The sequence below is a fragment of the Anabas testudineus genome, chromosome 17 (genome assembly GCF_900324465.2).
Source record: "Anabas testudineus chromosome 17, fAnaTes1.2, whole genome shotgun sequence".
Lineage (NCBI taxonomy): Eukaryota > Metazoa > Chordata > Actinopteri > Anabantiformes > Anabantidae > Anabas > Anabas testudineus.
Genome location: NC_046626.1, coordinates 12,184,172 through 12,209,810, shown reverse-complemented (window position 1 = coordinate 12,209,810; position 25,639 = coordinate 12,184,172). Strand labels below are relative to the sequence as shown.

The window sequence follows — 25,639 nt, the reverse complement described above, 5'->3', positions numbered from 1 at the left end:
GTTTTCTAGTCCGAATAATAGAGCTCAAAATGTCCAGGATGAATGACCTTTAAAAGACAAGCACGGTACAATTAAAGGAGTGTAAAAATGTGCTTGTGATGTACAGGTGCCTGGCTGATTATTATTATTATTTCGAATAAACTGGGCTCTGGTGAGTAATTAGTTCAATAACAAAACCGCGACCGGTAAAATTCATAGAAGCCATCATTTAGGATCATGAGAGCGAGTGTGAGAATCTTATTTTTAACATATCTATAGTGAAGCAAGTCTTCAAGAGAAGAAGAAGATGTGTAGGTGAAGTGGTTGTGATACAATAACATTTCCCCCCACTGAAGTAAATAGTAAATAATAATAAAACAATTGGACATGTTTAAGGATTTGTTTTTACTAATTGGAATGTAAAGTCATACTTTTAGTGCTAAGCTCAGTACATTAGCAAAAAAGAAAATGATGGCATGACGTATGCACTTGTCTGTGTGTGTGGGGGGGGGGGGGGGGGGGGGCTGTTGCGTTTAGGGGCGTGGTATTAATGTGAGCTCCGCCCCCTGAGCAGCTGTCCGATCAGCTGACGGATCAAGTCCTTACGGCTTGCCATATCAGCTGAGCGAGGCTGCGCTTCTTTCCTCTGACCACGCTAGACCAGAGTGGATCAATGTTTGGTGAATTAAGCTGTGAATACTCTTACCTGTAAGTCTGAAATTGTCAGTTATATCCTTCTAGCACCTTGTTAACTGATTATTGTGGTTAAAAAAAAAAAGAACAAATGCCCCATAACTAATTATAATTAGTGACTATCGCGTAGTTTAAATAACAATCCACCCTTAACTCTAACCAGAAAGAAAATATCATCTTTAATTTGTCCCTGTCTTTCGCTTTTTGCTAAATATCTTTAACAGTTAACTATGTAAAATAAATGAGCCAGAGGAAATAAGCTGTGATGGAAACAGACACACCTGAGGCCCAGCTTCTCTCTCATGCTAAAGAGGGCAGGTGTTCTCCTATTCAGAGGCTCCTTCAGTCGGGATTTGACCAAAGCAGCTCTCTTAACATCAACTGCAGATGTAAGTGGAAAACAAACATGACATTACCTGCAGAGCTGCATGACTGTAAGGAAAGGGACTGATTCTCTGTCATTGTATCACTGTAGCTAGGTCTAAAGACAGTTTAGGATGGACCCCCCTCCATCTGGCCTGTTACTGTGGACACACTGATGTGGTGGAGGAGTTACTCAAGGTGAGAGCTGCACATGATGTTCGTATTAGTCCATATAGTATCCAACATGTTTAAAAGGGAACTGTGTGAAACTCATTTACAGGCAGGTGCTGATGTGAATCTGCAGAATAACATGGGCGACACACCTCTACACAGTGCAGCCTTCACTGGAAGAAAGGTAAAAGCTGAGGAGCAGAATAGCCTCTCTGTCAACTCCTCTTTAACAAGGATCCTGGCTGTGTTTCCATTGTGACGTGCTTTATTGTCAAACTAAAGTCAGATTTTTCTTTCTTTCTTTTAAATTGCCTTCCCTGTGGATCCTTTAGGACGTCGTTCTGTTGCTGCTACGGTATGATGCCTGCGCCAAACTAATCAATGGAACGGCTCAAATCCCTAAAGATGTCACAGACGATGATGAAATCATCACAATGCTGGAGGGTATGAAGTAATGGCAGTATTTGCTGATGGCTTCTCGTTGCTGTGGATCAGCTGCCCTCGTTCTGAAATGGTGTTTGGTTGGTGTAGCTGCAGAGACGAGGGAGACAAGGCGGCGGGGAATGAAGCTCCTGGAAGCAGCCAGAGAGGGGCACATCTCAACTCTGTCTGAACTGGTTAGCATCTGACCTTTTGTTGAACCTTGGCAATAACAATTAATATTTAACTATTCACATAATTAACCACAAGTTTAACAGCATGTTGTTTTTCTGCAAAAGCAGTGCAGCTTGTTAACAGTAAAAAAAAAACTGATCATAAATCATTGTCCAATATTTGCAGAAACCAGTCCAGTTACATGTGGAACTGCTCCTCTGCCCTGCTTTAAGTTACTGTCTGTGGTTACTGTCTGTCTTCTCCTTTTCAGCTCAGTGCAAAGGAAGCTCCAGATATTCACTGCAGGGATTCAGTGGGTAATACTCCCTTACACTGTGCAGCCTACAGGGGGCAGAAGCAGTGCATTATAAAACTGCTGAAGTCTGGGGCCAGTCCCTGTGTGAAAAACAGCAGTGGTAACTCACTTATTTGACCTCTTGTCCTTATTATTCTGACTAGTATCATCATATTCCCTGTTTATTTTTTTTATTCTAGGCAGTGTCTATAATATAACTTACCCATTGCATTACTAATTGTGTTTCAGGCCAGACACCATTGGACCTGGTCTGTACTGAGGAGCTACGACAGTTACTAGCAGCCTATCGAGACAAGGTGAGCATAGATAAATAGGTTTTAACCATCAGTCCCTTTTGAATTATTGGGTGTTCTTATGCTTGTATTTTCTTTTGCATTTGTTTTTGCATCTAATGCCAAAAAGTGAGTGCGTGAACCAGTTTCAGTCTTGTGCACTGTCCTAGAAATGGAGCCATCAACTTCAGACCATACTGCTGATAAATTTGGTATTTGATTCATGATTCGTGTAGGATGATTCCTTTATTCCCTTGATTACCTTTCTGATCTGTTAGCCTCACGACTGGGGCAGAACATAGCTAGGGAAAATAAAAATCTAATGAACAGCTCTCTGTGAAATTTACTAAGTTCATTCGTGTTTCCCAGAGGATTAAATGCACAAATTCTGGGCTCTCCACAAGCTAATAACTTAATTTTTGCCATTAAAGGTCAGCACTTTAATCACATATTGGGGCGTTCACATTTTCCCTTTTAGGAAAATGTGAACTTTGCTGACTTTACTATCTTGAACCTGGCCTTTCAAGAAAAGCCTTCCAAGTCAGCAGTCCTTGCACCTGCTTGTATGTCTGATAAGCCTGACGTAGCTACAGCGCAGAGCATTGCACTGTCATAGAGGAAATTAGGCAGCTGAGCGCAGAGCTATTTAGTAAATTAAAGAAATCTATGCAAATACGGGGGAAAAAACAGTTTGGAGTTATTTTCGTCTCACTGAACAATCTTCAGCACTGTGATTGTCTGTACACAAGTCTGAGAATTATTTTTCTCCACAAAGGATGTCAGCAGCGGGGTGCAGAAGATTGAAGGCCCTCTTTGGAAGGTACCCAGGTGTTAAAGTGTATTCTCTTCTAATGTATATTGTTTTCTGATATGACAGCAAAGGCTGTTCTCCGCATTTAATGATGTAGACTTTCCTTCTTCTTCACATCAACACACTACACTAGTATTATATAGTCCCTTCAGACCTTTATTTGGTTTCTTGTTCAATGTGTAACAAAATCTGTGTGTTAGTTTAAGCTAATAATACAAAACATTTACTAATTTTACTTTTACATGATTGACTTTTCCTACATCCTTTTTCTGTTGTCCACTTCTGACAGAGTTCACGCTTTCTTGGATGGCGGTCCCACTGGGTGGTACTTGAGGATGGAACTCTCTCCTGGTACCCTAGACAGTGAGATAACTCTATTTAAAAACACTTTTCTTAAACTCTAATTGTAGTATATACTTTGATCGTATATTGAACGCGGTATACTGTCAACAATACACTGTATGCTGTTAACCATGGTTGAAGTATCCACTGCCTCAAAAGCCATGTTTGCCTCTTGCAGAGACTGAAATAAAAGCACGTGCAAATTATTTTATGTAATTTGTCTTGTAGATGAAGTGGTTACTTCACCGAGCGTGCAGCGAAAACTAGAACTGAAAACAATTCTTCTAGTTGTAGTTTATGTAGATTAGACCTGTGTGCTTACACTGTTTTTGCTATTGCATCTCTTTCTTATTCTAGGGCTAATGCACTGGCTGGGGTCAGAAAACAGGGCTGTAAGTCTCTAACACAGGCGTACTGCATGGTGAGTACAGGCAATTATATTACATACAGATGCTGTACCCTGATGTGTCAGTTTATATTGAACCTGACATTACAAAATGATTTCCTGATTGTCATTGCAGGTGAAACCATGGGATCATTGCTTCTTCACGCTCAGTTGCTTTGATGGCACTGTACATTATTTTAAAGTCCCCTCAAAGACTGATTCAATAGCAACAAGAAAAGTGAGATTAGCTTTCCCTTCAGTTGCTGTTCTCCCACCTCCACCAACTATATGTCTGAACGTATTTGACGAGTGTGTAAATATTACTGGTCTGTGTCCACTCAGAGATGGCTGGATGCTTTTGAGGCACATTCATCTTACAGCACTCGCCACTGCATCCAAGAGCAGACTATCAGTGATGAAGATGGTGATAATGGTGCGGCGCTGGGGAACCTGACACAAGCTCTTCAGGTACAAAAGTAGTTACGTGTAGGAAATTAGTGCCATTCAGCGTTTTGTTTAAACTACAGTATGTATGATTTTTAGAAAAATATTATTTTTCTTGTTGTAATTCTGTTTAAGTGTCAACAGTTTAGGCATCTCTTGACCTGTACTCACACAGGCAGCCAGTGCTTGCCAGCAGAAGTTGGAGAGTGTGGTTTCAATATTTCTGTCCATGGGGAAGAATGAGGAGAATTTTGGTAAGTGTCGCTGAGATTGGCCCATGGTAACGCAGTAATAATTCAATTCTGCATGGCTCTTTTTAAGTGATGAAATCGTCAGGCAGTTAATCACTGGAATATTTGTCATCAACAATCTCGATAATTGATCAATTATTTTCAGTATTACAGTATTTTACTCAATAATGCAACATAGCTACAGTAAAAAAAATCATAATACTCTGATCATTAAAAATAGCTATTTGCATTAATATGAAATGTCGCAGGAGAAAGGTATTAAACACATAATGAAGGGGAGCCTTTATTTGCAATGCTTCTAAATGCATAAGAAGAAATTCATCTATAGGGCACAGTACAGCTCTTTGCATTTATTGATCTTGAAATGTTTCATGTGTGACCGTTGGCAACAAATGATGCATTAACTTCATAAAGAAGTTGCAGTTTTTCTTTCTGTGTTATTCCATTGTGCACATTAAGTTCATATACATAAAAAAAAAAAGGGATACCCAAAAAATAAGGGAATGTAATGTTGGCTCACATCAGCCGATGCACCTTGTGAATAGTATACTCGCACTGCTTAAATACATGGAAAGTGCTAATAGTTTATTTCCTGTTTTTTTTTTATAAAGCATTGGCCGCTCCTCTTCTGTTGAAAGCCAAAGAGACCAGTGAGCTTTCCAGTGAAACTTGTGCCGCCCTCCATCTGTGCCTTGAACTGCTGTCGAAACAAGAAGAGGTCGGGAAACATCTTCATGCTTTTGCATAAGTCTGTGCCGACATGTACGTAGTTGGGCAAACAAACCTAATGGAGTACAGTTTTCACCAACGTGCCACTCTTCACACTTCATTGAATGCTAGAGTCCATCTACAGTAATATAGTGATATGTTTTATTCCAAAAAATATAACAGTGTTCATCCCATGATTTCAAGACACGTGTGGCACATCTCATTTAACCTATTAATAGTGAATGTTTTCCACTCCTGCACTTGATTATTTCAGAGGCTAGTTTTCAGTTTTAGATTAGCTGCAGCTCACTGAGTATGTGTGAATCTCAGTCTCACTGAGTCCCTCATCCACGTGCTGTGCTCCTACTGGTTGATTAAATTATATTGGATGATGCGTTAGCTCCTTCATACCAATCCGGTTTGAATTTTGTGTGTGCGTGTACGTCCCTGTGCACCTGTCCTAGTGGCTGTGCTCTGTGCCCTTGGGGGGAGGAATGGAGGAGCGTGGTAATCACTGGCATGTTTGTAGGAAGGACACGAGCCAAGATCCGTTTTTATGCTTAGCTCTGCATTCAGCTTGCAGATCAGAGTAGACGCACACAGACATCGTTGGACTGGGATCCACACACTCCCGCTCTAGGGGAAAGAGCCGTGCATTGAGCGAGGGAACTCAAGCGCGTGCATATTCACAGGCTCAGCTGGAGATACATGCATTCACCTTCACACAGGGAAAATACAGCCCTGCACGCACACAGAAGAAAAAAGCGGCAGCGACTGCACTTTGATTTACATCCGTACAGGTAGAAACTAATTTGTTCTTGTATTCTCTGCTTTCTGTGTTTGGTTTTTTTTCATCTCATCATCTGAACAACTGTGTTCGCTTGGAGGGGACGGGTCCTGGATGACTTGGCATGGGGTGTTTGAAGTTTGGCACGGGTTGAATTTATTCTGATGCTTTTAGTGTGTCGTTGAAATGAGTATTGAAGTGTTGGCACGAGCGAAAGCTATTTATCAATGTGCACAGGTCATTCCAATAGACTTAATGATCTGAATCCAGAGCCTGAAATTGAGCATGTTTAAAGTGCTCAATGCTACAAACCCCAATGTGTGTTATTAATGAGATCAACCTTATATTGTAAGGGATTCAATCAAAGTAAGAGCTTGAAGAGGCATTTATTAAATTGAATTTAGAACGAATTTTCTTATTTGGTACTTGAAGTTAAGCGTTTGTGGATTTCACCATTCTCACACAGCAGCTGTTCTCTTGTGCCTATGAGTTCATTAGCATCAGATACAATGAAACTCTGCTTGTGAAGTCAGCCTGATGCAATATTGCACAGCTGCAAAATGCCAAATGCAGCATGTTTACACAGTGATGTGTGCATTACCAAACCACATTATCTTGAATAAGAATTGGCGACAGCTGCTTTCCTGTCACAAAGTATAACCTGAGCTGGGGATGTGTGTTGCTGTCTAACCACCCAGGAAGCATTGGATATATCACATCAGTGGATACCTAATTAATTTCTGACAACTAGATTGTATAATAAGAAGGAAATACAAACATGCACTAGTCTCATGCTAAGCTGCTGCTACAACATATTCTAACTGGATTATATTTCATACAGTGCTGAGACTGGCTGTGTTAGGCAGTATTAACTCTAATCCCACGTTCCCATTGTCCCACTACTGTTACCTCTGTTGCTACCACTTACACATTTATTTTCTACAGTACATAACAGACATTAGTCACATGCTGTTGTAGTTGTGCTTTAATATTTAAACAGATGTTTAATAGAGAAGCATAATTTGTAGTTAAAGAGGTTTTGCAGTTGATGTGGTCTGACCCATTTCAGCAGCTGCTGCAGAACTGGAGTATGCTAGTGACAGTATCCCATTTATACATGCAGGGCACAGTAAGACTGGTTGGTGAGTACGTGGCATTCCAAGTGAGGTTTGTGTTGTTTACTTGGAGATTGAGGTGCAGATTGATTGGGGGCTTCTTTAAGGTTGTGAGGGGAATTCGTACAGAAGAACACAGATTTAAAAGTCCGGCCTTTTCTTTTCTTCGGTGCTTCTTGGGCAGCAGGTTTCCACACCTGTCAAGAAAACACAGAGGCTTACAGCATGAAACCACTTAGTGGTGGCAAGTGGATAAGCAGAGCTGTCAGTTTGTATTGCTCTCAAGGCAGGAGAATGGTGGCATACTATCTTTTCTAAGGCTGTTATTCAAAGGTTTGGGATTGGAGAAAACACTAAACACCGTTGACCTTTACTTCAACCCTCAACACACGGGTTACTGACGAACTGTCTATCATCTCACACACAGAACATACTTTGCTGGGCACTGGTTAAATTATGTTGTAGGTCCGTGTACCGACCTTTTTTGTTTCATGTGAGTTTCATCTGTTTTTGAGGAGATTCTGCTATATTCTCTATTTTTGTGTAATTGATTATTACTACATCTCTAAAATTTGTTTTTCTGAATGCTCAAATCACAGGTATTCATATACAGTTTGATATACTGTCTCTCTTGTTACCGAGTACGTGCATAGCCCTATAATAAATACAAAAGATTTACACCCTTCAGCGGTGAAAGCACATTTTAGAACAAAGTAAAAGATGTTCCCTTTGGGGTGCTGGCCAAGGAGAAGCATCCCTCCCAGGCTCCAGCGACAGCTATAGCACACAGCCTCAGCAGGGCTTAAAATAGCGCTGTTTGTGCTCAGGCAGGGGGATGCAGTGAGAGCGACCGAGCTGGCTGGAATAGTTATACAACAAAGCGTTTCGTTCTTGGATGGGGCCTCAAGCTAAGTGCCTGGCACATGGAGTGTTAACACATGCTCCCACAGACTGAGCTCATTTATTTTACAGCATATATCTAAAAAGAGGCTCAAATTAAGTGAGAACGGGATCGGAATATCAGATGTTTTGCAGTTGTTGATTGGGAGCACATTAGAGGTCACTGGTTGTACAAAGACACTGACAGAACAAAAATCATAGAAGAATAAGACAAAGCTGGATTTTAAACCACTAGATTCAGTTTAATTAGCTTTCATTAGCATTAACCTGTATTATTCACAGTCTGAGCATCCACACTGGATGTCTGTTTCGACACAGAACATGACCTAAAGGCGTTGAACATAGCAGCATGTGTGATGATCACAAGAGCAAATGTGTTAAGTTAGTTCTTAACTGTAGGCGCCATGTAGCTGTTGAACCTGGTGTAAAAGAAGTTAGCCCAGCTGGCTTTTTAGCAAGGAGATCCAGGCTTGTCGAAGAACATCACTGTGCAAATGAAAAAACTATTTATATCAACTTAAGAAACGTGGTATGAGAATGCATTTGTGTGCAAGTGTGAGCTTGCAGGCGAGTCTACAGGGTTATGGAGACATGTTCTAACAGGTTTTTCAATGATATTTGGTCATGAATATGCGAGTTCGGTTAAATTAATTGTAATTTGAAGTAATATATAATCATAGGGACTATAGCTGCACATTAGTCACTGTCACCTTTTTACGTGTATCTCGAGTTCGGTGCACAAAACTAACAACAAAAGGTCTGCTTAATGTATTACCATAAGATACATGGTACGCTCACAGTACCTGATGCTCCATTTGACCATGTGCTGAGTGGATAAATTCATTCATTATATAGCTGGAGCAGTGGCCTTATTTGCTGATCAGAAAGAACTAATCAGCAATTAAGTAGATGTGTCATTCGGCATTTTTACTGCCTCATTCATTATGTGTGATGATCTGCAGGACACGGGCATCTGAAGCAGTTTGTGCTCTAGAATTAAAGGCGTAGCTGCGACTGACTGTGATGGTACAGCCAGCAGCCAGCGTGCCCTGAACAACTTTATAGAAAATTCCCAGTGATCTCTGAAACACTGCCCCATCCATAGCCACATGGGTGTTGGAAGCTGGTTAGCCACAAATGTGAATTATAACCTGACCACATCAGCTCATTGGTTGACGGCGTTTCCTGATGCATGGCTGAGGCTGTTTTTGATAGAAGACACTGACCTTGCTTTGCAGTCTCAGATTTACAGTGTGATTTACAGGCTCCTGTTTCTCCGACTCCACTGCCTTCCTCAAGGTGACTCCCAGAGTTTTTTAAACTGCTGAGGCTATCCTCCATTTTTATGATCAATGCACTTCTTTTGCTTTGTAAATGTTTTTTGTTTCTACTTAGAAAGTCATTTAATTAGTAAGTTTAGTTTATAAACCTAATTTTAAGGTTTCTTACTAAAGTGTGTATGACACCATATTATTTGTCATTTTTGGGATGTGTGAATATTTTTTGTTTGGTTTTCTGTTGAGTCGGTACTGGACGCACAATAGCAGTGTTAGACAAGAGGAAACATTGATCTGCATTGTCCCACAGTAGCCTGGCTCAGGTTGCCATGAAAGACATACAGTCCAGGGCTACAGAGGCCTTGGACGCTGGGGTGTTTGGTTCCGAGTGGAAGAAACCAGATCTGTGAGCAGGGTTAGAACAATGACCTGCTATGAGAACCGCAAACATGCAAACACTGTGGCAGCTACTAGATCAGATCAATACCTTTCATAGCAATAAAGCCATTACATTACATATTTGTCAGCATTGTCTCTGTTGTGTCCCTCTGTGTTTTACCTGAAGGCTCAACTTGTGCTTGCAGGTGTGGAGCCTGAAATTAGAGCAAGAGGTAGAGAAGAACAAAGCTCTGACGGAGGCTCTGCAGACGTTGGCAACTGAGCACCACGAACTCAAGCAGTCCCTGAGTAAGAGCAGGAGACTGTCCACCCTCAGCACCCTCACTGGAGATGAGTTCTACGATGCTCTGTCAGGTCAGCAGCCCCGTGGGTGGACAGTTAGTGACGTTATGCAGAAGTCATTTGAGGTTACACACAGTCCATACATCAATAGAGTACATGTAATTTTTATATAGTGAGACAGTGTTGGACGAATTCTTGGTTGAACTGTGCTCATTCCACCACAGAGCATGTCCAACAGGCTTTTCTTTATTTATGAAGCAGTGTTTTATCTGCTACTACCTGGTACAGCCGTGCAGCTTTTGTGTGATGTGGTCATTTCTGCCAGCACATAATCCAGTTTACAGGTACAATACAAGTACTTAAATACCATTCTCCGTCATTGTGTATCAACACCACACTATTCTCTCTTGCTTTTGTGCATGTAATCGTACATGTAATGTTGCTGCTAGTACCAACTAGGGGAGGAGTAGCATCCAGGAAGCACAGACCAAACAATGTTGAAATGAAGCCTCCGTGCGGCCTCTCATTGGAACACAATCCTCAGGTGGGGTTTGGCTGGCAGCAGGGCGGGGGAGGTTGGAGAGGAACTCGAGCACAGATCCTTATTTGCGGACCACATATTGGTGAGGCTGCAGCTTTCTGAGCCAGCCACTCTAACCTGTGTGTTTTTGTGTGAGTGTGTGAGTGTGTGTGTGTGTGTGTGTGTGTGTCTGTGTGCGTTTGGCATGACCTGGCATCTGCCCCCTGCTCTCCTCTCCCAGAGTCTGAGTCGGAGCTCTCTGTGAGCGGCTTCCTGTCCGTGGCCAGTCAATCCTGTGAAGAGGACGAGGGGAGAGACACTCCCCTTCTCAGCAGCCTCCGCCATCCCAGCATCCTCAGGGGGCCTACCAGAATGTCAGGGGAGGGTAACCATGGCAACCAATCGGCCCAGTGCAACGGAGTCAAGAAGCACAGGTGGGACATGCTCCAGTTATGATGTCATGCTTGTTTACTGGCTTAAATGATGATAATGAGACAGGTGGCAATTCAAAGACATCCGTGCTGAGTGCTCTCCAAACAACCTGTTCACTATTATATGCAAGGCTTTATTTAAGGTTAATTACAATCACAGCAGGTAGCAGCATTCAGTAAAATAGGAACCATACTCCCACATTGATTAGTGGCATAAATCCTGTTCATTTTATACATGTGATTTGTTAATATATGTGTCTAGTGACAGGTTGAACACTCAATCTGCAAGCACATAGGTCGGTGAATAGCAGTGTAGGTGTAAAGGGGAAGCTGTTTTTTAAGTCAGGTGTTGTTGTTTGAGCACCTGATCCACAGAGAATAGCCTGTTTTGTTTTTCCTGACAGAACCAAACTCTCCAAGCGAACAGTCAACTTACCGCTCGCTGCTCGCTGCTTTGTTTTGTGACGATTCGTGATCCATAAATAATTTAGCATGTGCTGGCTCGGAGTGGCAGTTGGAGGAAAGGGGGCTGGCGGGCTGGCTGGCTGGCTGGTTATCTGTCCAACTGGCTGGCTGGCTGGCTGGCTGGCTCTGTGTGCATATGTGTAGGCTTGTGTGAGTGTGAGCACTGTGCATTAAAGATTTATGAGGTATCTGTTCATTTGGAATTACTCCTGTCATTCAAAGAAACGTCTGTCCCTGGTTGCCTTACGTGGGCTGAAGTGTAGTCGCATACAGTGCATTTAGTGTCCAAGTATTTACAGAGCTTAACTCTTTTCACATTTTGTTGTTACATAAACAAAGTCCTCAAAATTCAGCAAAAAAAAAAATCCCATTAAGACAAAGTGAAAAAAGTTTGTTGCCTCAGTAAAGCATTGTGGTGGCAGCATCATGCTGTGGGGATGTTTCTCAGTGGCAGAAACTGGGAGACTGGTCAGGTTAAAAGGAAAGATGATTGCAGCAACGTAAAGAGACATCCTTAATGAAAAGGTGTTCGAGAGCACTCTGGACCTTAGACTGGTTCATCTTTCAAAAGGACAATGACCCTAAGCACACAGCCAAGATAACAAAGGAGCGGCTACGGGACAACTCTGTGAACTCTGTGAATGTCCTTGAGTGGCTCAGCTACTGATCTGAAAATGGCTGTGCACCGAGAAAGGCTTGAACATAATAAGGCTGTAAATAGTGAATAATTTCTGGATGCCCCGTATAGATCACTCACTGTGGGTTAGTCTGATGATGGTATTTTTGACCATATTCTAAGATACATAGGTAAAATTTGTTCAATAAAATATGTGAAGGTAGGACTTTATTCATCTATTACAATAGGCCAACAATTGCTTTTTTGGTTTGTACAGTACAGTAGTAGAACATAAAAAAGTCATTTCTCAGGTTTTCAGTCTAATGAAATAATTTATCTTTGCCAAAATTTATTTTGAGGCACAAGTTTGTGAAACATTAACTAGGCCAGAAGTATAGTCTGCCATGCATCACTGCTCCGCTTATGCTACAGATGGAGCAAACCCCCACTCACTACATCTCTGTTTATTTAGCTGAAGTAGGCTTTTATTTGTGTGGTTGCTTAAGCACTCCAAACAAGGGCACCATCTGCCTCCAGCCATTCTACTGTACCTGTAAAACAGTGTTCACTACAGTCTCAACACAAACTGGATTCAGTCAAGCGGCAACGTCTACGATTAAGAGGGGCATGAAAGTGGCTCCTTGTGTTAGAACATGTATCTAAGTTGTTTTGAGACAAACTTCATATGCAAAAAAAAAAAAGAAAAATGTAAAGAGTGCATCTTATAACAGTCTGGAAAACCAACAAGCAGTTGTACATCCATTCATGGTTATTGCATGAGGCTTGACCAGACCAGCTGAGAGCTCATTGGCTTACTGGTGTTAGATGTCTCCAAATAGTGGGTCAAGTTATATTATGGTATACAACAAAATGTTTTTAATTTGTGGTTTCCTTGGTATTTGCATTAGTGCATAATGCCATATTGAAAAAGTAAAACATTTTTAGTGATGAAGAGATCCCATCACGTGACCTGAGGTGTTTATTTATATTATTTATTGTATTTGATGATAAAGACACTAATTAAAAATTCTCTTCCCTAATGTAATTATATCTTAAAGTGTGTCTACTGTGTCTTTCCATAGAACATCTTTGCCAACTCCCATGTTCTCCAGGAACGATGTCAGCATCTGGAGTATCCTGAAAAAATGCATTGGCATGGTGAACAGACTTCTTTTAATGAATTTATCCTTAGTTTGTTGTTTAAATTTGCTGTTTAGGAAAAATGAATGCAGATTTTATTTTTAAGTAGGCTTGTTGGGACAAAGATAAATAAATCAGTTTCTTATTATCTTTTACTGTTAAGAGTATTTGTGATTAGTACCAGTGTCCTGGAGTCTGGTCTAGTCTTCACTGCAGCCCTTTCCCAGATCCAATTACATTTAATAAAATCTATTAATGATTTATTCCCCAATTAAATGTGGCCAATAATGAAAACATATGCAATTCAGCAGGCATACTGCTGGCCTCACAGTTTCTTGTATCTTCTGTAACTATCCTTTCAGGAGCTGTCAAAGATTGCCATGCCTGTGATATTTAATGAGCCCCTGAGCTTCCTCCAGCGACTAACAGAATATATGGAGCACACCTACCTCATCCACCAGGCCAATGCCGCAACAGACTCCGTTGAGAGGATGAAGGTATCACTATGCCCTAGTTTATTTTCTTCAGTCAATATCCAGAACCATTAGTCATTTCCAAATGGTATGATTCCTTTAACGAGACATTTCTTAAATTACTTTACAAAGTAGTACCTGCTGCCTTTCAGTTCATGATTATCAAATATTGAATCATTTGCTGTCATTTGTTTATCATAAGTCAATGTTCTGTAGTGTGTTGCAGCATTTGCTGTGTCAGCTGTAGCATCACAATGGGAGAGGACCGGGAAGCCTTTCAACCCTCTACTGGGGGAAACCTTTGAGCTCATCAGGTAGGACAGATTGTTCTTGTGTTAAGTGAAGATTTACCTTTTTAATGGACTTTACCAAAGACAAACCGGGTCCTTGTTCTCCATCAGAGACGATTTGGGCTTTAGGTGGGTGTCAGAACAAGTAAGCCATCACCCTCCAGTTAGTGCCTTTCATGCCGAGGGCCTCAAGGATGATTTTGTTTTCCACGGCTCCATCTACCCCAAACTCAAGTTTTGGGGAAAGAGTATAGAAGCAGAGCCCAGGGGAATCATCACACTGGAGCTCCCAAAGTAAGTCCAAACACACTCAGTGTGAGTCTGATTTGATTTATTCTGAGGCAGCATCATCATCTTACTTGAATTTTCTCTTCACCATTTGTTGTTTCGCTGCAGATACAACGAAGCCTACACCTGGACAAACCCCACCTGTTGCGTCCACAATATCATTGTTGGTCAGCTTTGGATCGAGCAGTACGGCAATGTGGAAGTGATCAATCACAAGTAAAAGAAACTCTCTTGTTTTTTGGGTTTCTCTGTGTATAACACTTTGCAAAAATTCTTTCTATTTGCATTCACGGAGACTTGAGTGCATGAAAACCTTTCTTTCTGCACTGTGCAGTGGAGTATTGATTTACTTTCAGACACAGCTTATTGATTGTGGGGAGCAGAACTGGAGCAGTTGCCAGTAGAGTAGGAGAACATGGGCAAGATAATTATGGCGTGGGCATTGGAAAGCCATAGATGGCTGAAAGAGAATTGGTAAACAGTGTTGTAATACTGTGACAGGACCGGAGAGAGATGCTCCATGACGTTCAAGCCCTGCGGCCTCTTTGGAAAAGAGCTCCATAAAGTGGAAGGATACATCCTAGATAAAAGGTATAAACTCTTGTTAATTACCAAGGATTTTATTCTTATATAAATAATAAATAAATAAATGTGTTCTCAGTATTATTCAAATTTTGAAATGTTTATTTTGTAGGGATTTCAGTCATTAGTGTCACAACAGTAATACTCAAATGATAATGATGCATTAAATACCAAACATATCTGTGGTTTATTAACATTTGGTTTTTGCATGTCTGCAGCAAAAAGAAACTCTGTGCAGTATATGGCAAATGGACCGAATGCCTGTACACAGTAGACCCTGCTACCTTTGATGCTCACAAAAAGTCTGACAAAAAGAATTCAGACGAAAAAAAGGGCAGTAAACAGGTATTCAAATTTTAACCATTTCAAAGCTACAAATGTTCCATCTTAGTTTCGTTCAAGTTGATCATGAGCATGTGTGTGTACGTGTGTGACCCCAGAGCAGTGTAGACGAGGAGCCAGAAGAGACGCCTCCGCCTGATGCAGAGACTGTGCAAGTGATCCCAGGCAGCGAACTCATCTGGAAGATAACGCCTCGACCGGACAACTCAGCCAAGGTATGAAGAGGCAGGAAGTGGAGGTGGCAGGAGTTTGGCAGTTTGTACATTATAAAAATAAATAAATAAAAAAGGGGCGGGGTATCGGCTGGAGATTAGTGCTATTTAGTTACTTGTTATCACTGTTCCCTCTATGATAGTTGAATTTTTTACTCTCTTTGTGGCAGTTCTATGCATTCTCCACATTTGCCATGCAGCTGAATGAGCTGGACAAAAGCATGGAGGGAGTCATTCCTCCCACAGACAGTCGCCTCAGACCTGACATTAGAGCCATGGAGAATGGAGACATAGGTAGAGTGTCTGACTTCAGGGAATGATTTGAGTCTATTATACCACTCCAGCTAAAAAGCTCAGATTTCTGCATCTGCGCTCTACAGATTCAGCAAGTGCAGAGAAGAAGAGGCTTGAGGAAAAACAGAGAATGGCTCGGAAGAATCGCACCAAGTCAACCGAAGAATGGAAAACGAGGTGAGAAACTGAGAACCGTCGTCTACTGTCATTGCACTGTTGCTGATTTTTTTTTTTTTTTTTTTGGATGTGTTTTTACTAAATACCCCCCTGTTGTCTTGTGTTATCCACTGCACCTCCCCCGTTATGACAATTGCAGAAATGCTGCACTTGGCCCAAGGTTTGGTTTAAAGCTTTTTCTTTGGCTGTTGTTTACTCTGGTGTGAAGTGCTGCGCTACACCTCCCTCCTCAGGACACATTGTACAACTGCAACTATATGTTTAGAATTAAAAGCACTACTACTACTACTACTACTACTACTACTACTACTACTACTACTACTACTACTACTACTACTACTACTACTACTACTACTACTACTACTACTACTACTACTACTACTACTACTACTACTGAGGTTACTAGTGTTTGATAGGAGAAATTTAGATTGAATAAGAATGATCAGTTACTTTTTCCAGTTGTGTTTTGATTTTTGTGTGTGTTTCTTTTTCTATTTAGTCCTCTAAGTCCCATGTGCTGTATTTATATGAAATCAATGCCATTGTTATCTCTCTGCAGGTGGTTTCAGCAAGGACCCAACCCTCACAACAAAGCTCAGGACTGGATCTACTTGAAAGGCTACTGGGACAGAAACTACCCTCAGCTGCCTGACATCTACTAACAAGTAGAAACACACACGGAGATCTACTTTTACAACTGTTAGACTGTTGTGCGGGATTCAGAGTTTGTTCCTAGCACAAACAACGTTGGCGTAGAACAGCAGATGGGGTGTAGGGTTCATTTTGAGAAAATATACTTAATGAAACCCTGAATAAACGCAAATGAATTTGATCTCCAGTAGATCTATGTGAACAATAAAGCACAAAAACTCTCTCTTGCTTATTTAAACATTGTACTAGGCATGAACTGGAAAAACTAGAATGTATTTAAGAAATATTTCCTGTTTGAGTGTTTGAACAGCAACCTCAGTTTTGTTTGTAGTTTGCCTGCAATTCCTACTTATCATGAAACGGCTACAGTGGAGAGCATGGTGCAACCCGAGCACACTGATGAAATGCTTATTTGACTAACACCAATTCTACTTGTGCATGCATACTAATGCAATGCAAAGTATTAAAACATCAGTTTGTTTTCACTTCCTACTACAACAGGTGGTGTGGATAGGTAGTCTTTTGCAATTTTCCTGATTGTGGTTAGCAAAGGCTGTTGCAATACAAAGTAACTGTCTAGCCGTATCACTGCAAAGATGAAGGCAAGTTAAACGTTAGCATATGTGTCAAGGAGGAGGAGCAGCACTAAAACAGCAAGAGTAAGGTTTTTACAGTAAATTAATTCATTGTTTAAAATATAACTAAACTCTAAATGATGTACTGTATAAATGTGTATAGAGACTAACAGCATTGCACATCTACCTGATTCTGTAGACGCAGTAGCACTTTTTCTAACAATATTAAAGTGTGTGTGTGTAAAGGTCTCGCCATGGTTGATTATAATTAGCTATATTCCTTGTATTATGTGCATTGGTCTAATTGAAGCCTAACTATAATAATTAATGCATGTGTGTGACTATAACTATGCAAACCTTACCTCCTTGACAAACAAGCACTGAATATTCATTCTCAAATGTTGTGAATAGCTGCTATACGTTTTAGGTTTATCACTTTCCTGGGGTGTCAATAAAACTGAAACTTTCTATTGTTGCTAAATAAAAGCTTACTGGTAATTGGGCATCCGTGAGGTTTGTGTTATTTGTTTTCATTTTAAGGAAACCTGCATGAATTTAATAGGGTTTCTTGAGCAGTATAGCACTGTTTAAGATATTGGGCAAAATCCACAATCTGGATGGCTTGTGCAATGTGTACTGAGAATGCAAATCTTGTCAGAATGGGATGTAAATTACAGGTTATGAAACTCAAACCACCAGTGCTATGAACATAGAAACCAGTATAGTGGTATGCACACAGTCAAGTAAATTTGTTTAATGATGTAACGCAAGAGTGTGAGGCAAATAATACTGATCTATAGAATGCTGAATTTATACAGACAGTCCTCATTATTGCCTCAGTCTTTGTATCAAGCCTAAAATACTACAACCCAGTTCTAAAAGGTTAGGCAGGTTAGACCAGACCATTTAAACAATCGTTTTACTATGTTCATCTAGGTGTTAAATAGAATACTTAATCAAAAACATAGAGAAAACATTTTATCATTTTACAATATTAATTTTATCTTGAACAAATAAAGTAAAACCAGTTTACAGAAGATAGCTGACATGTGCACCTAGGCCACTCGTAAGTGGTACAACATGGTGTTGGCACATTATTAAAACTTGTGTGCAAAACATTAACATGGATACAAACAATCCTGCTTAAAAAAGGGGGGCTACACAAAAAAAAAAAAAAAGACATTTTAGTGCTCTTATCTATGAATTAGCAAAGCTTTACAGCACAAATGTTAAAGTTGACAACCACCACTGACATGGTAAAGATTCTTAAAGGCTGAGCCACTGGTTTTAATGCTTTTTCAGTTAATGCTTTGTGCCTTTACTATATCTGACCTGACTTTTCTGAAGAAAAACTGACCCTTGGAAGTATGGCCTGCCTTTAAAAATGTATTTATTTATGTAACTGGCATCTAGTTTTAAATTAATATACACAAAAACCAAATCAGTATATTATGCAATACAGTGACATCAGTAAAAATCCTTTTAACCATTCGTCCATAAACACTTGCACATAAAAAATTATGCATTGGCTCAGAATATGAAAATAAAAACAAATTCAAACAAAAAAACAAAGCAGAAGTGCTCAGTACGGTACCGTAGCTTTTCCAAAGACAGTTTATTCAAGTTCTTTCTAAGATGTAGGTAAAACTTGGTCACGGCTGGGCTGCAGGCGCCATAGAGGCGATCGCTGAATGAATGCGAACATGGAGCCTATTCTCAAAGTCATAGCCAGCATAGTCCTCCTGAACAGTCCATGAAAAGAGACAATAGGGAATAATGTACAATTGTATTTTGTTTATGCGATGCCCTTAGCTAACTCAGTTCAATACGCTCGCTTTCCAGACAGGTAGCAGCATAGCCTTCAAAAACTAAAAAAACACAGCTCACTGCTCAGCTCCTCCTGTGCTCCTGACAGACGGTGCTGACATCTGCTCAGGCATACAGAGTTGGCTGTTACAGCTACAGTAGAGAGGCTGAGATCTGTTCTTTGTCAATGTCAGTTGCCCATCCACCAACAAAGCCAATGCTGCTGCACCACACATCAACACAATTCAGATGATGAGTCAGCACTGGAGTAGACACAGGTTACAGCTACAGGCTGATGTAGCCTTTTGGAACCAGGTATTTCTTTCTCTAAACCAAAAGATGATGATATTCATGCTACAACGAGCCAATAGCCACTCTCTCAATGCTTTAATTTTAACAGCGCATATGCTCATTTTTAGGATCACTGTACATTCCTAGTTCAGTGTTTTATAGTTTAGTAGAGATAAGAGGCATCTCAGCAAGTCACAGTCTACATTCAGGCGTATCAAGTTTGGTTGAAACTCAACTTTCAATAATTCATTTTCAAAAAAGACAAACCTGATCGGAGGGAGACCTAAGGACCAGCAGAGCTGACCTGAATAGACCTAAGGAGATCAACCCAAATACAAACAACATGATACTCTCAGTTAATTGGATGAAATAAACACCCACAGTGAAGAAGCACAACAACAAAAACAATGTTGACAATGTGAACTGTTTAACTGTGATTGTTTGTGCTTCAAAAACTAACATATATAAATTATTTGAAGTTCTTGTCTTTCTAATGCACTAAACATTCAGTGCCCAATAAATCCAACATGACCAGAGTAGACCAAGCAGAGCATTAGAGCCTGATAGAAGACCCAGGGTCTGGTCTCTGTTCTTCAGAATCAGGTGGACCTGTGAAGACTTCTACTGTTATGCCAACAGTCTCCAGCAACTCCAGTTCAACGCTCAGCTGATACACCACACTGAGGTCACCGACTTCAGTGGGAACTAAGCAGTGGGTTTGCTGCCTGGGTGTAATTGGTATGCTATTACCTGATTAGGCAACGAGTGTATTGATCTGTCTCACAGCAGCGAAAGAGCAAATAAGGAAAATAAAGCAAAAAAATAAATAAAAAACTACTGTACTGTACCTTAGCCTGAAGCATTAGCATTCGCCCCCTGCTAGCAGACTGGAAAGAAGAGAATTAAATATTTAGATTATGTGACTCCATCTCAGATAAGGGAGACACACACACACACACAAACAAACAAAAAAACTTACCTCTGGGGTGTTCAGCAGCACACAGCCCAGTTCATAGCAGGAGTAGGGCTGCACGTAAGAGTTGGTCAGACGACCAACCTCATCCCTCACAGCTAGTTGGAAATACTGCAAAAAAACAGGACAAAACAGTCATGACCCACTACATGTAAATCACTTCAGATCATTACAATCACAGCATTGATTATTTTGTGATTCTATGCTGAGGAGTAGAGTGTGTCATTCAGTGCTTCACAAAGACATACACCCTTTCAATTAGCTGAGAATACCTGAATGGCATCTTTGGTATTATGAAGACATTTATTTATGGCACCAAGAAGCAGGTTTTTCAAGCCTGCACACGAGGCATCATCAATCGTCTGCAGGACTGAAACAGGAAAAACACAATTAAGCTATGCACTGCAACACAACAGAAATACAATTACAAGCACTCTTCGTGCCAAAGTTTAAGCTAAGGTGGAACATTTAACACAAAAGTACCTTGTGTCATTGTCTGCAGCTTGGTGGTGGAACAGTTTGGTAGAGCTTTCCACAGATAAAGTATCTCAATCACAGACAGGATGCAGAGTTCTTTGGACAGACTGGGGCTTCTTAGCTTCTCCGACTGATAAAATATAAACAAACATACTTGAATGGCCCCCATATATGAGATGGTGCACAGAATCAGCTGGACACACTGACTACTCACCCTCGTCATGGAGAACAACTCTATCTGATTATTCTTGCGTTTGAAAAGTTTTTGAACATCCTTGAAAACAGCAATAGCTCCATCTAGATCCCCTGTGGCTCCCTGGCAAACTACAAAACAGATAATACAAATCAGGAGTCCAAAGAAATTCCCTTAAAGCCTAATTTATTTGCAGTGGTATCACCTCCAGTTAAATAGGCGTAGTAGCACTGGGACCAGCGAGACTCAGACTTCAGTCGCTCAAAGGCTCTGTAGGCGTCTCTGTAGTTCAGTTCGATCATGCTGCACCAACCTAAAATGTTCAACAATCAGAAATTACAATGCAAACTAGTGCTGAGTACAGTGCTTTAAAATGTCAAAAGTAAAACGGTACCTATTTCATATAAACACACATGCTGAATCTCCCTCTGGTCAGAGGCCAGATGTAAGGCATCATTGAAGGACGTCAAGGCACTACTGATCTGGCACTAGAAAGAGGAACTTTGTGTCGTGAGTTATAGTGAGACAACACTAAGCTTTCCCAAAAAGAATAAACCCCATAGCAGATGATAATAAAGTTTATTCTTAACATTTATTTACCTCAAGGCGTTGGACTCTGCCTTTGAAAAACATGAAGAGGGAGGAGTTTGGATAGATAGCCTCCCTTTGTTGGAGAATGGATTTGGCTTCTGTTAGGCCAGCCTGTGTATCTGTGCCATCCAGAGCAAAAAAGGGCTGCACTACCGTGTGGTACCACAAGAGGGCCAAGCTGCAGAGAAAGTAAAGCCACTGTAATGACTGGCAATATACTGTCCTGAACAGAAATAATGTCTTCCAGGTATAAATAGGACACCATCTTAAGCAAAATCAGAACATGACACATTTACATGAAAAGAGGTTGAATACTGGACTAAAAAAAAAAGAGCACAGCCACATCTGTAACACAAACTCACTTTTGTAACTTTGTAGAAGGCCAAATTTCCCCTGGCTGAGTACAAACATAGTTGTACTACAAACATAGTGAACCACCGAGTTGTTCAGGATCATTACTTTCAGATACAGTATAATTAAAACAAACCACCAACACATGAAACTACTACTACTACAAAAGTCTCTCCTTCACTTCCTCCGTGTAACCACTACTGTTATATTGTTCATTAACAAATTAGCCAGAGTACAGATACACAAACATACTCACACATGTACTCACGTAGCTAACGGCGCCTTCATGTCCTTACTTTCACTGGCGTACGCGAGCGCTGACAGGCCTTGAAGACGGTCGCCAGGGAAGCCCAGCAGGTTGACAATCTTCAGTAGGTTTGGTGGCACCATCGAGATACAGAGGTGGAAGAGGCCGTAACCAAAGCTGACTGAACCCTTTAGACGATCCAGAGCCTCTGGGTTGATCCTGTCAAGCCTCTGAGATGGACGCAACTTGGGAGTAGATGAGCGGCTGCGGTCCGACGGGTCAGAGGAGGTTGACAGAGATGGAGACGGCATCGCTTGTTGTTCTGAGGCTCTTCTTCGGCAGCCTTCCTGTAGTTGTGTGATGTCGCTGTAACATTTGTTGTACATCTTCCAGGCTTTACGGAGGATCCAGCCTCCTTTGATGTATCCTGAGTGTGGGGATTGAGGTCAGTGAAACGGTAATTAAAGTACTGGTATTTAAAAACACCCATTTGCAACTGGCAACACAAAAACTCCTATTACAGAACTACACAGTTTATCGTTTTCATTGCACAATGATAAATGGGCAGCCAACAAATACTAAAGGCTTTCTCACCTGACAGCTCTTGTTTGATGAAAGATAGCACTGCAAGGTAAACCTGGCAGTCTGCAATGATGATCTGCCTCTGGAGTCGGTCCACTGCAGCCAACCCCGACCTCTGAGAGTCCACCTGCCCACACAGATACCTCACACTTAAAGACTAATGTGACATGTCAGCAAGCTAACAAGCAAACCATGGACACTGCTACTGTACTTGAGGCAAAGTATAGTTGTTCTATTTATGTGAATATATATAATATATATGATTTTTTTTTTTATGACCTACACTCCATTAAATTAAGTGTTGCTGACGTTACTCACATTGCGTTTTATCTTGTTTTTAATGGTTTCAATGACTCCAGTGTTTTCACTCTCACACAGCTTCTCTGTAGCTTTGAGGTCCTCAAAGGCCACCTGCATTTTCTCCTCTTCAAACGTCATCACGGCATTCTACAAAAAGGTGAACGAATCAACGCTGTTAAATACTGTATTCAACTCTAAGCTCTGGTGGTGAACACAGGTCTAATTGATCACAAAAATCAAATCCTGGATTGAATTCAGACATCAGGTAACATCAGGAGATTTTTATCAAATTAGGTTTTATCTTTCTCTTACTTTGAGTTGTACAAGTTGTGTTTTTTCCATATCAACTGATTTAATTTAATTAAATACTGTAAAAGTTAAGCTCAAAGCTAATTTAACTTACAAGGTCTCATTATTTTAATTCTTGTTAACAGATGTTTTAAAAGAAAATATGTATCTGCTGCTTGTGATACTGTCAAATAGTCTGAGAAAGCAACCAAGCAATGTTTTATGAAATCTGAATCCACTTATTGTAAGTTGCTTTGGACAAAAGCCAAACGCATGTGATGTAATCTAGGTGAAAACTGGATGACAGCAATGGATTTTCGATGTCAATCTTAATGTATTAGTCAGCCTTGTTTTTCTGCCTCAAAAAACAGGAAGGGAACACGAGGGAAATTCCTTGACCATCATTATGAAACAGAAGTGAGTCTTAAAGCGGAATTCATTATCACATTAGTCAGCAACTGGACAGAAAGTAAAACAGCAGCACAGCGAGGATGTTGCTTCTCGACTCACCAGAAAACTCACAAAACTGGCTCCGAAACTCATCAAAGGACTGTGGTTCCTAAAAGAAAGAGAAAAGAGGAGACGAGATAACATATCCAAAGGGCATGAAAAGAGCTGGTGGTGGATTTAGCCTGTGCCCCGTGCTTTGTGAATTGCACTGATTTACAGCGAAGGCTGGAACAAGCTGAGGCACAGTTACACTAAAGTAATTCGATTCGGCATGTGTGGACGTCAGTGGGTACATACACCCCCTTCACAGCGTTCAGGGTGGATCTCCTACGCCTTTAACGCAACACATGACGACAACCTAACACAGCCACATCCTTATTGTCAGTGCCTACATGCGTGGCCTCTACTTCTCTCCGTGTTTCTTTTGCTGACGCCGTCACAACAGGATGACACCTGGTGCTAAACGCAATTAGTGGGAGATGTGACATTTAAGCTTTCAGCAGGGGTCGGGACACCCGGAGGCTGCCCTTCTGAGGCATCAACGCCCAAGGTGAAGGCAAATCCTTTCATAGAGATAATGAGCTCACACGTATGCAAACACATGCGTGCAATCCTGCGGCCGGCGAGTGGACTGGTCAGAGTGCAAAGGGTTAGAGCGGGGGCTCCCTTTAAGTTTATAGGAAGTAGTTTATGAGGAGGTCCAACTTTGCTCTGTTGAATAAGAAGACTTAACATTTTAATTTTGACATGTGGACATTAAATTACATTCCTCAAGTGCAATTCGGTTGAGCAGAACAAGTCGAAACAGGGGCCACCATCCAAGAGTTTCAGCTGTGACGGGGCAGAGTTCAGCGTGCAGTCACATAAACCCAGTTTGACAGGAAGAAGAATTCATGTACACTCGGTGTGATCATAATAAACAAGTAAGAGCCTCTTTAAGCATCACTAGTCACCTTTGTGGGTGTGGATATTTGCTCATGGTAGGTTCATCCTAGTCCCAGGAGTTTGGGAACATGAAGCGCACCTGTCACAGCAGGTAAAGACCCCAAACACCAAAACACACACACACACACACACACACACACACACACACACACACACACACACACACACACACACACACACACACACACACACACACACACACACACACACACACCTGTACGCCCTGAACAGCTCGTCGCTCTCCTTGAATCCGTTGTTGAGGAGCATGTTGATCCCTTTGAGAGCCAGCTCTGCGTCGTTGATGCGGTCCGTGTCCTCCTCCTCCACGCTCCCCGGCGCTGGTTCCGGCGGGTCCGCCATTGAGACACCCGACACCGGCGTGGGAGAGAGGAACTGAGCGCGGCCGGTGTGAAGGAGGGAAGAGACGTACGGTGTGTGTGTGTGTGTGTGTGTGTGTGCGGGGTTGGTTAAATGACGCAGTTTTTCAAATCCATCCTCTTCTGTATGGAGACTAATAAACGAGCAGACAGGACTCACTCAGCGCTCCGTGCACCTCTGTGCACCGCAGCCATTGTCCCGCCGGTGTTTCTGTTCCGTATTGACCCGCTGGTCCGTGGGTTCCTGTGCAGGCAGGAAGTGTGCTGCCTTCAGGAGCCGTGGGAAATGCTGCGTTTACGATCAGGCGACCGCCCACAGAATGAATCCTTCATTCCTGGACTGTTCATTGTATCAAATACAAAAAAACACATTCACTGATTTATTTAATCCATTTTTACATTTTGTAATGATATTATTTTGTACTTGTTTTGGTATTGATCTTTTCTGGTTGTGGTTGTTTTCTTTCCTTAATAAAGTATTTTTGAATCTTGAATCAAATCTCTCATTTATACGCAAAGATAGGGCGAAAAGTTGGATTTACCATAATTAAAAATAATCACAAATTATTATAATTACATTTGACCGATATTAATTAACTAATAATTTCATTTTTGCATGTAGT

At 41.2% G+C, this 25,639-nt stretch overlaps 2 protein-coding genes across 3 annotated transcripts; one reads left to right on the top strand and one right to left on the bottom strand.

Annotated features, from left to right (window-relative positions):
• Window positions 1-629: 629 nt before the first annotated feature.
• LOC113171772 (oxysterol-binding protein-related protein 1-like) lies at window positions 630-18,323 on the top strand. Of its 2 annotated transcripts, XM_026374451.1 has the most exons (28): window positions 630-687; window positions 897-1,061; window positions 1,148-1,233; window positions 1,316-1,390; window positions 1,539-1,650; window positions 1,738-1,823; window positions 2,072-2,216; window positions 2,345-2,412; window positions 3,164-3,208; window positions 3,489-3,562; window positions 3,899-3,962; window positions 4,063-4,164; window positions 4,269-4,394; window positions 4,546-4,624; window positions 5,233-5,339; window positions 9,993-10,161; window positions 10,851-11,043; window positions 13,204-13,279; window positions 13,624-13,758; window positions 13,951-14,048; window positions 14,136-14,318; window positions 14,421-14,528; window positions 14,814-14,903; window positions 15,113-15,239; window positions 15,335-15,451; window positions 15,619-15,742; window positions 15,829-15,919; window positions 16,479-18,323. In XM_026374451.1, exons 2-28 carry the CDS (start codon window positions 938-940, stop codon window positions 16,579-16,581), a joined length of 2,907 nt encoding a protein of 968 aa, XP_026230236.1. In that variant the 5' UTR covers window positions 630-687; window positions 897-937; the 3' UTR covers window positions 16,582-18,323. The 2 variants fall into 2 exon arrangements, with proteins under 2 accessions (XP_026230236.1, XP_026230235.1); XM_026374450.1 differs by lacking the exons at window positions 630-687; window positions 897-1,061; window positions 1,148-1,233; ... (9 more) ...; window positions 4,269-4,394; window positions 4,546-4,624 and having other exon boundaries at window positions 5,318-5,383.
• Window positions 15,966-25,282, bottom strand: LOC113171771 (tetratricopeptide repeat protein 39C-like). The gene is made up of 14 exons (XM_026374449.2): window positions 24,854-25,282; window positions 23,755-23,803; window positions 22,975-23,103; window positions 22,669-22,783; window positions 22,096-22,501; window positions 21,486-21,654; window positions 21,280-21,373; window positions 21,091-21,198; window positions 20,907-21,016; window positions 20,699-20,822; window positions 20,488-20,585; window positions 20,222-20,326; window positions 20,091-20,129; window positions 15,966-18,887 (listed from the first exon to the last, which is right to left on the bottom strand). Exons 1-14 carry the CDS (start codon window positions 24,997-24,999, stop codon window positions 18,798-18,800), a joined length of 1,782 nt encoding a protein of 593 aa, XP_026230234.1. The 5' UTR covers window positions 25,000-25,282; the 3' UTR covers window positions 15,966-18,797.
• Between the last annotated feature and the right edge of the window lie 357 nt (window positions 25,283-25,639).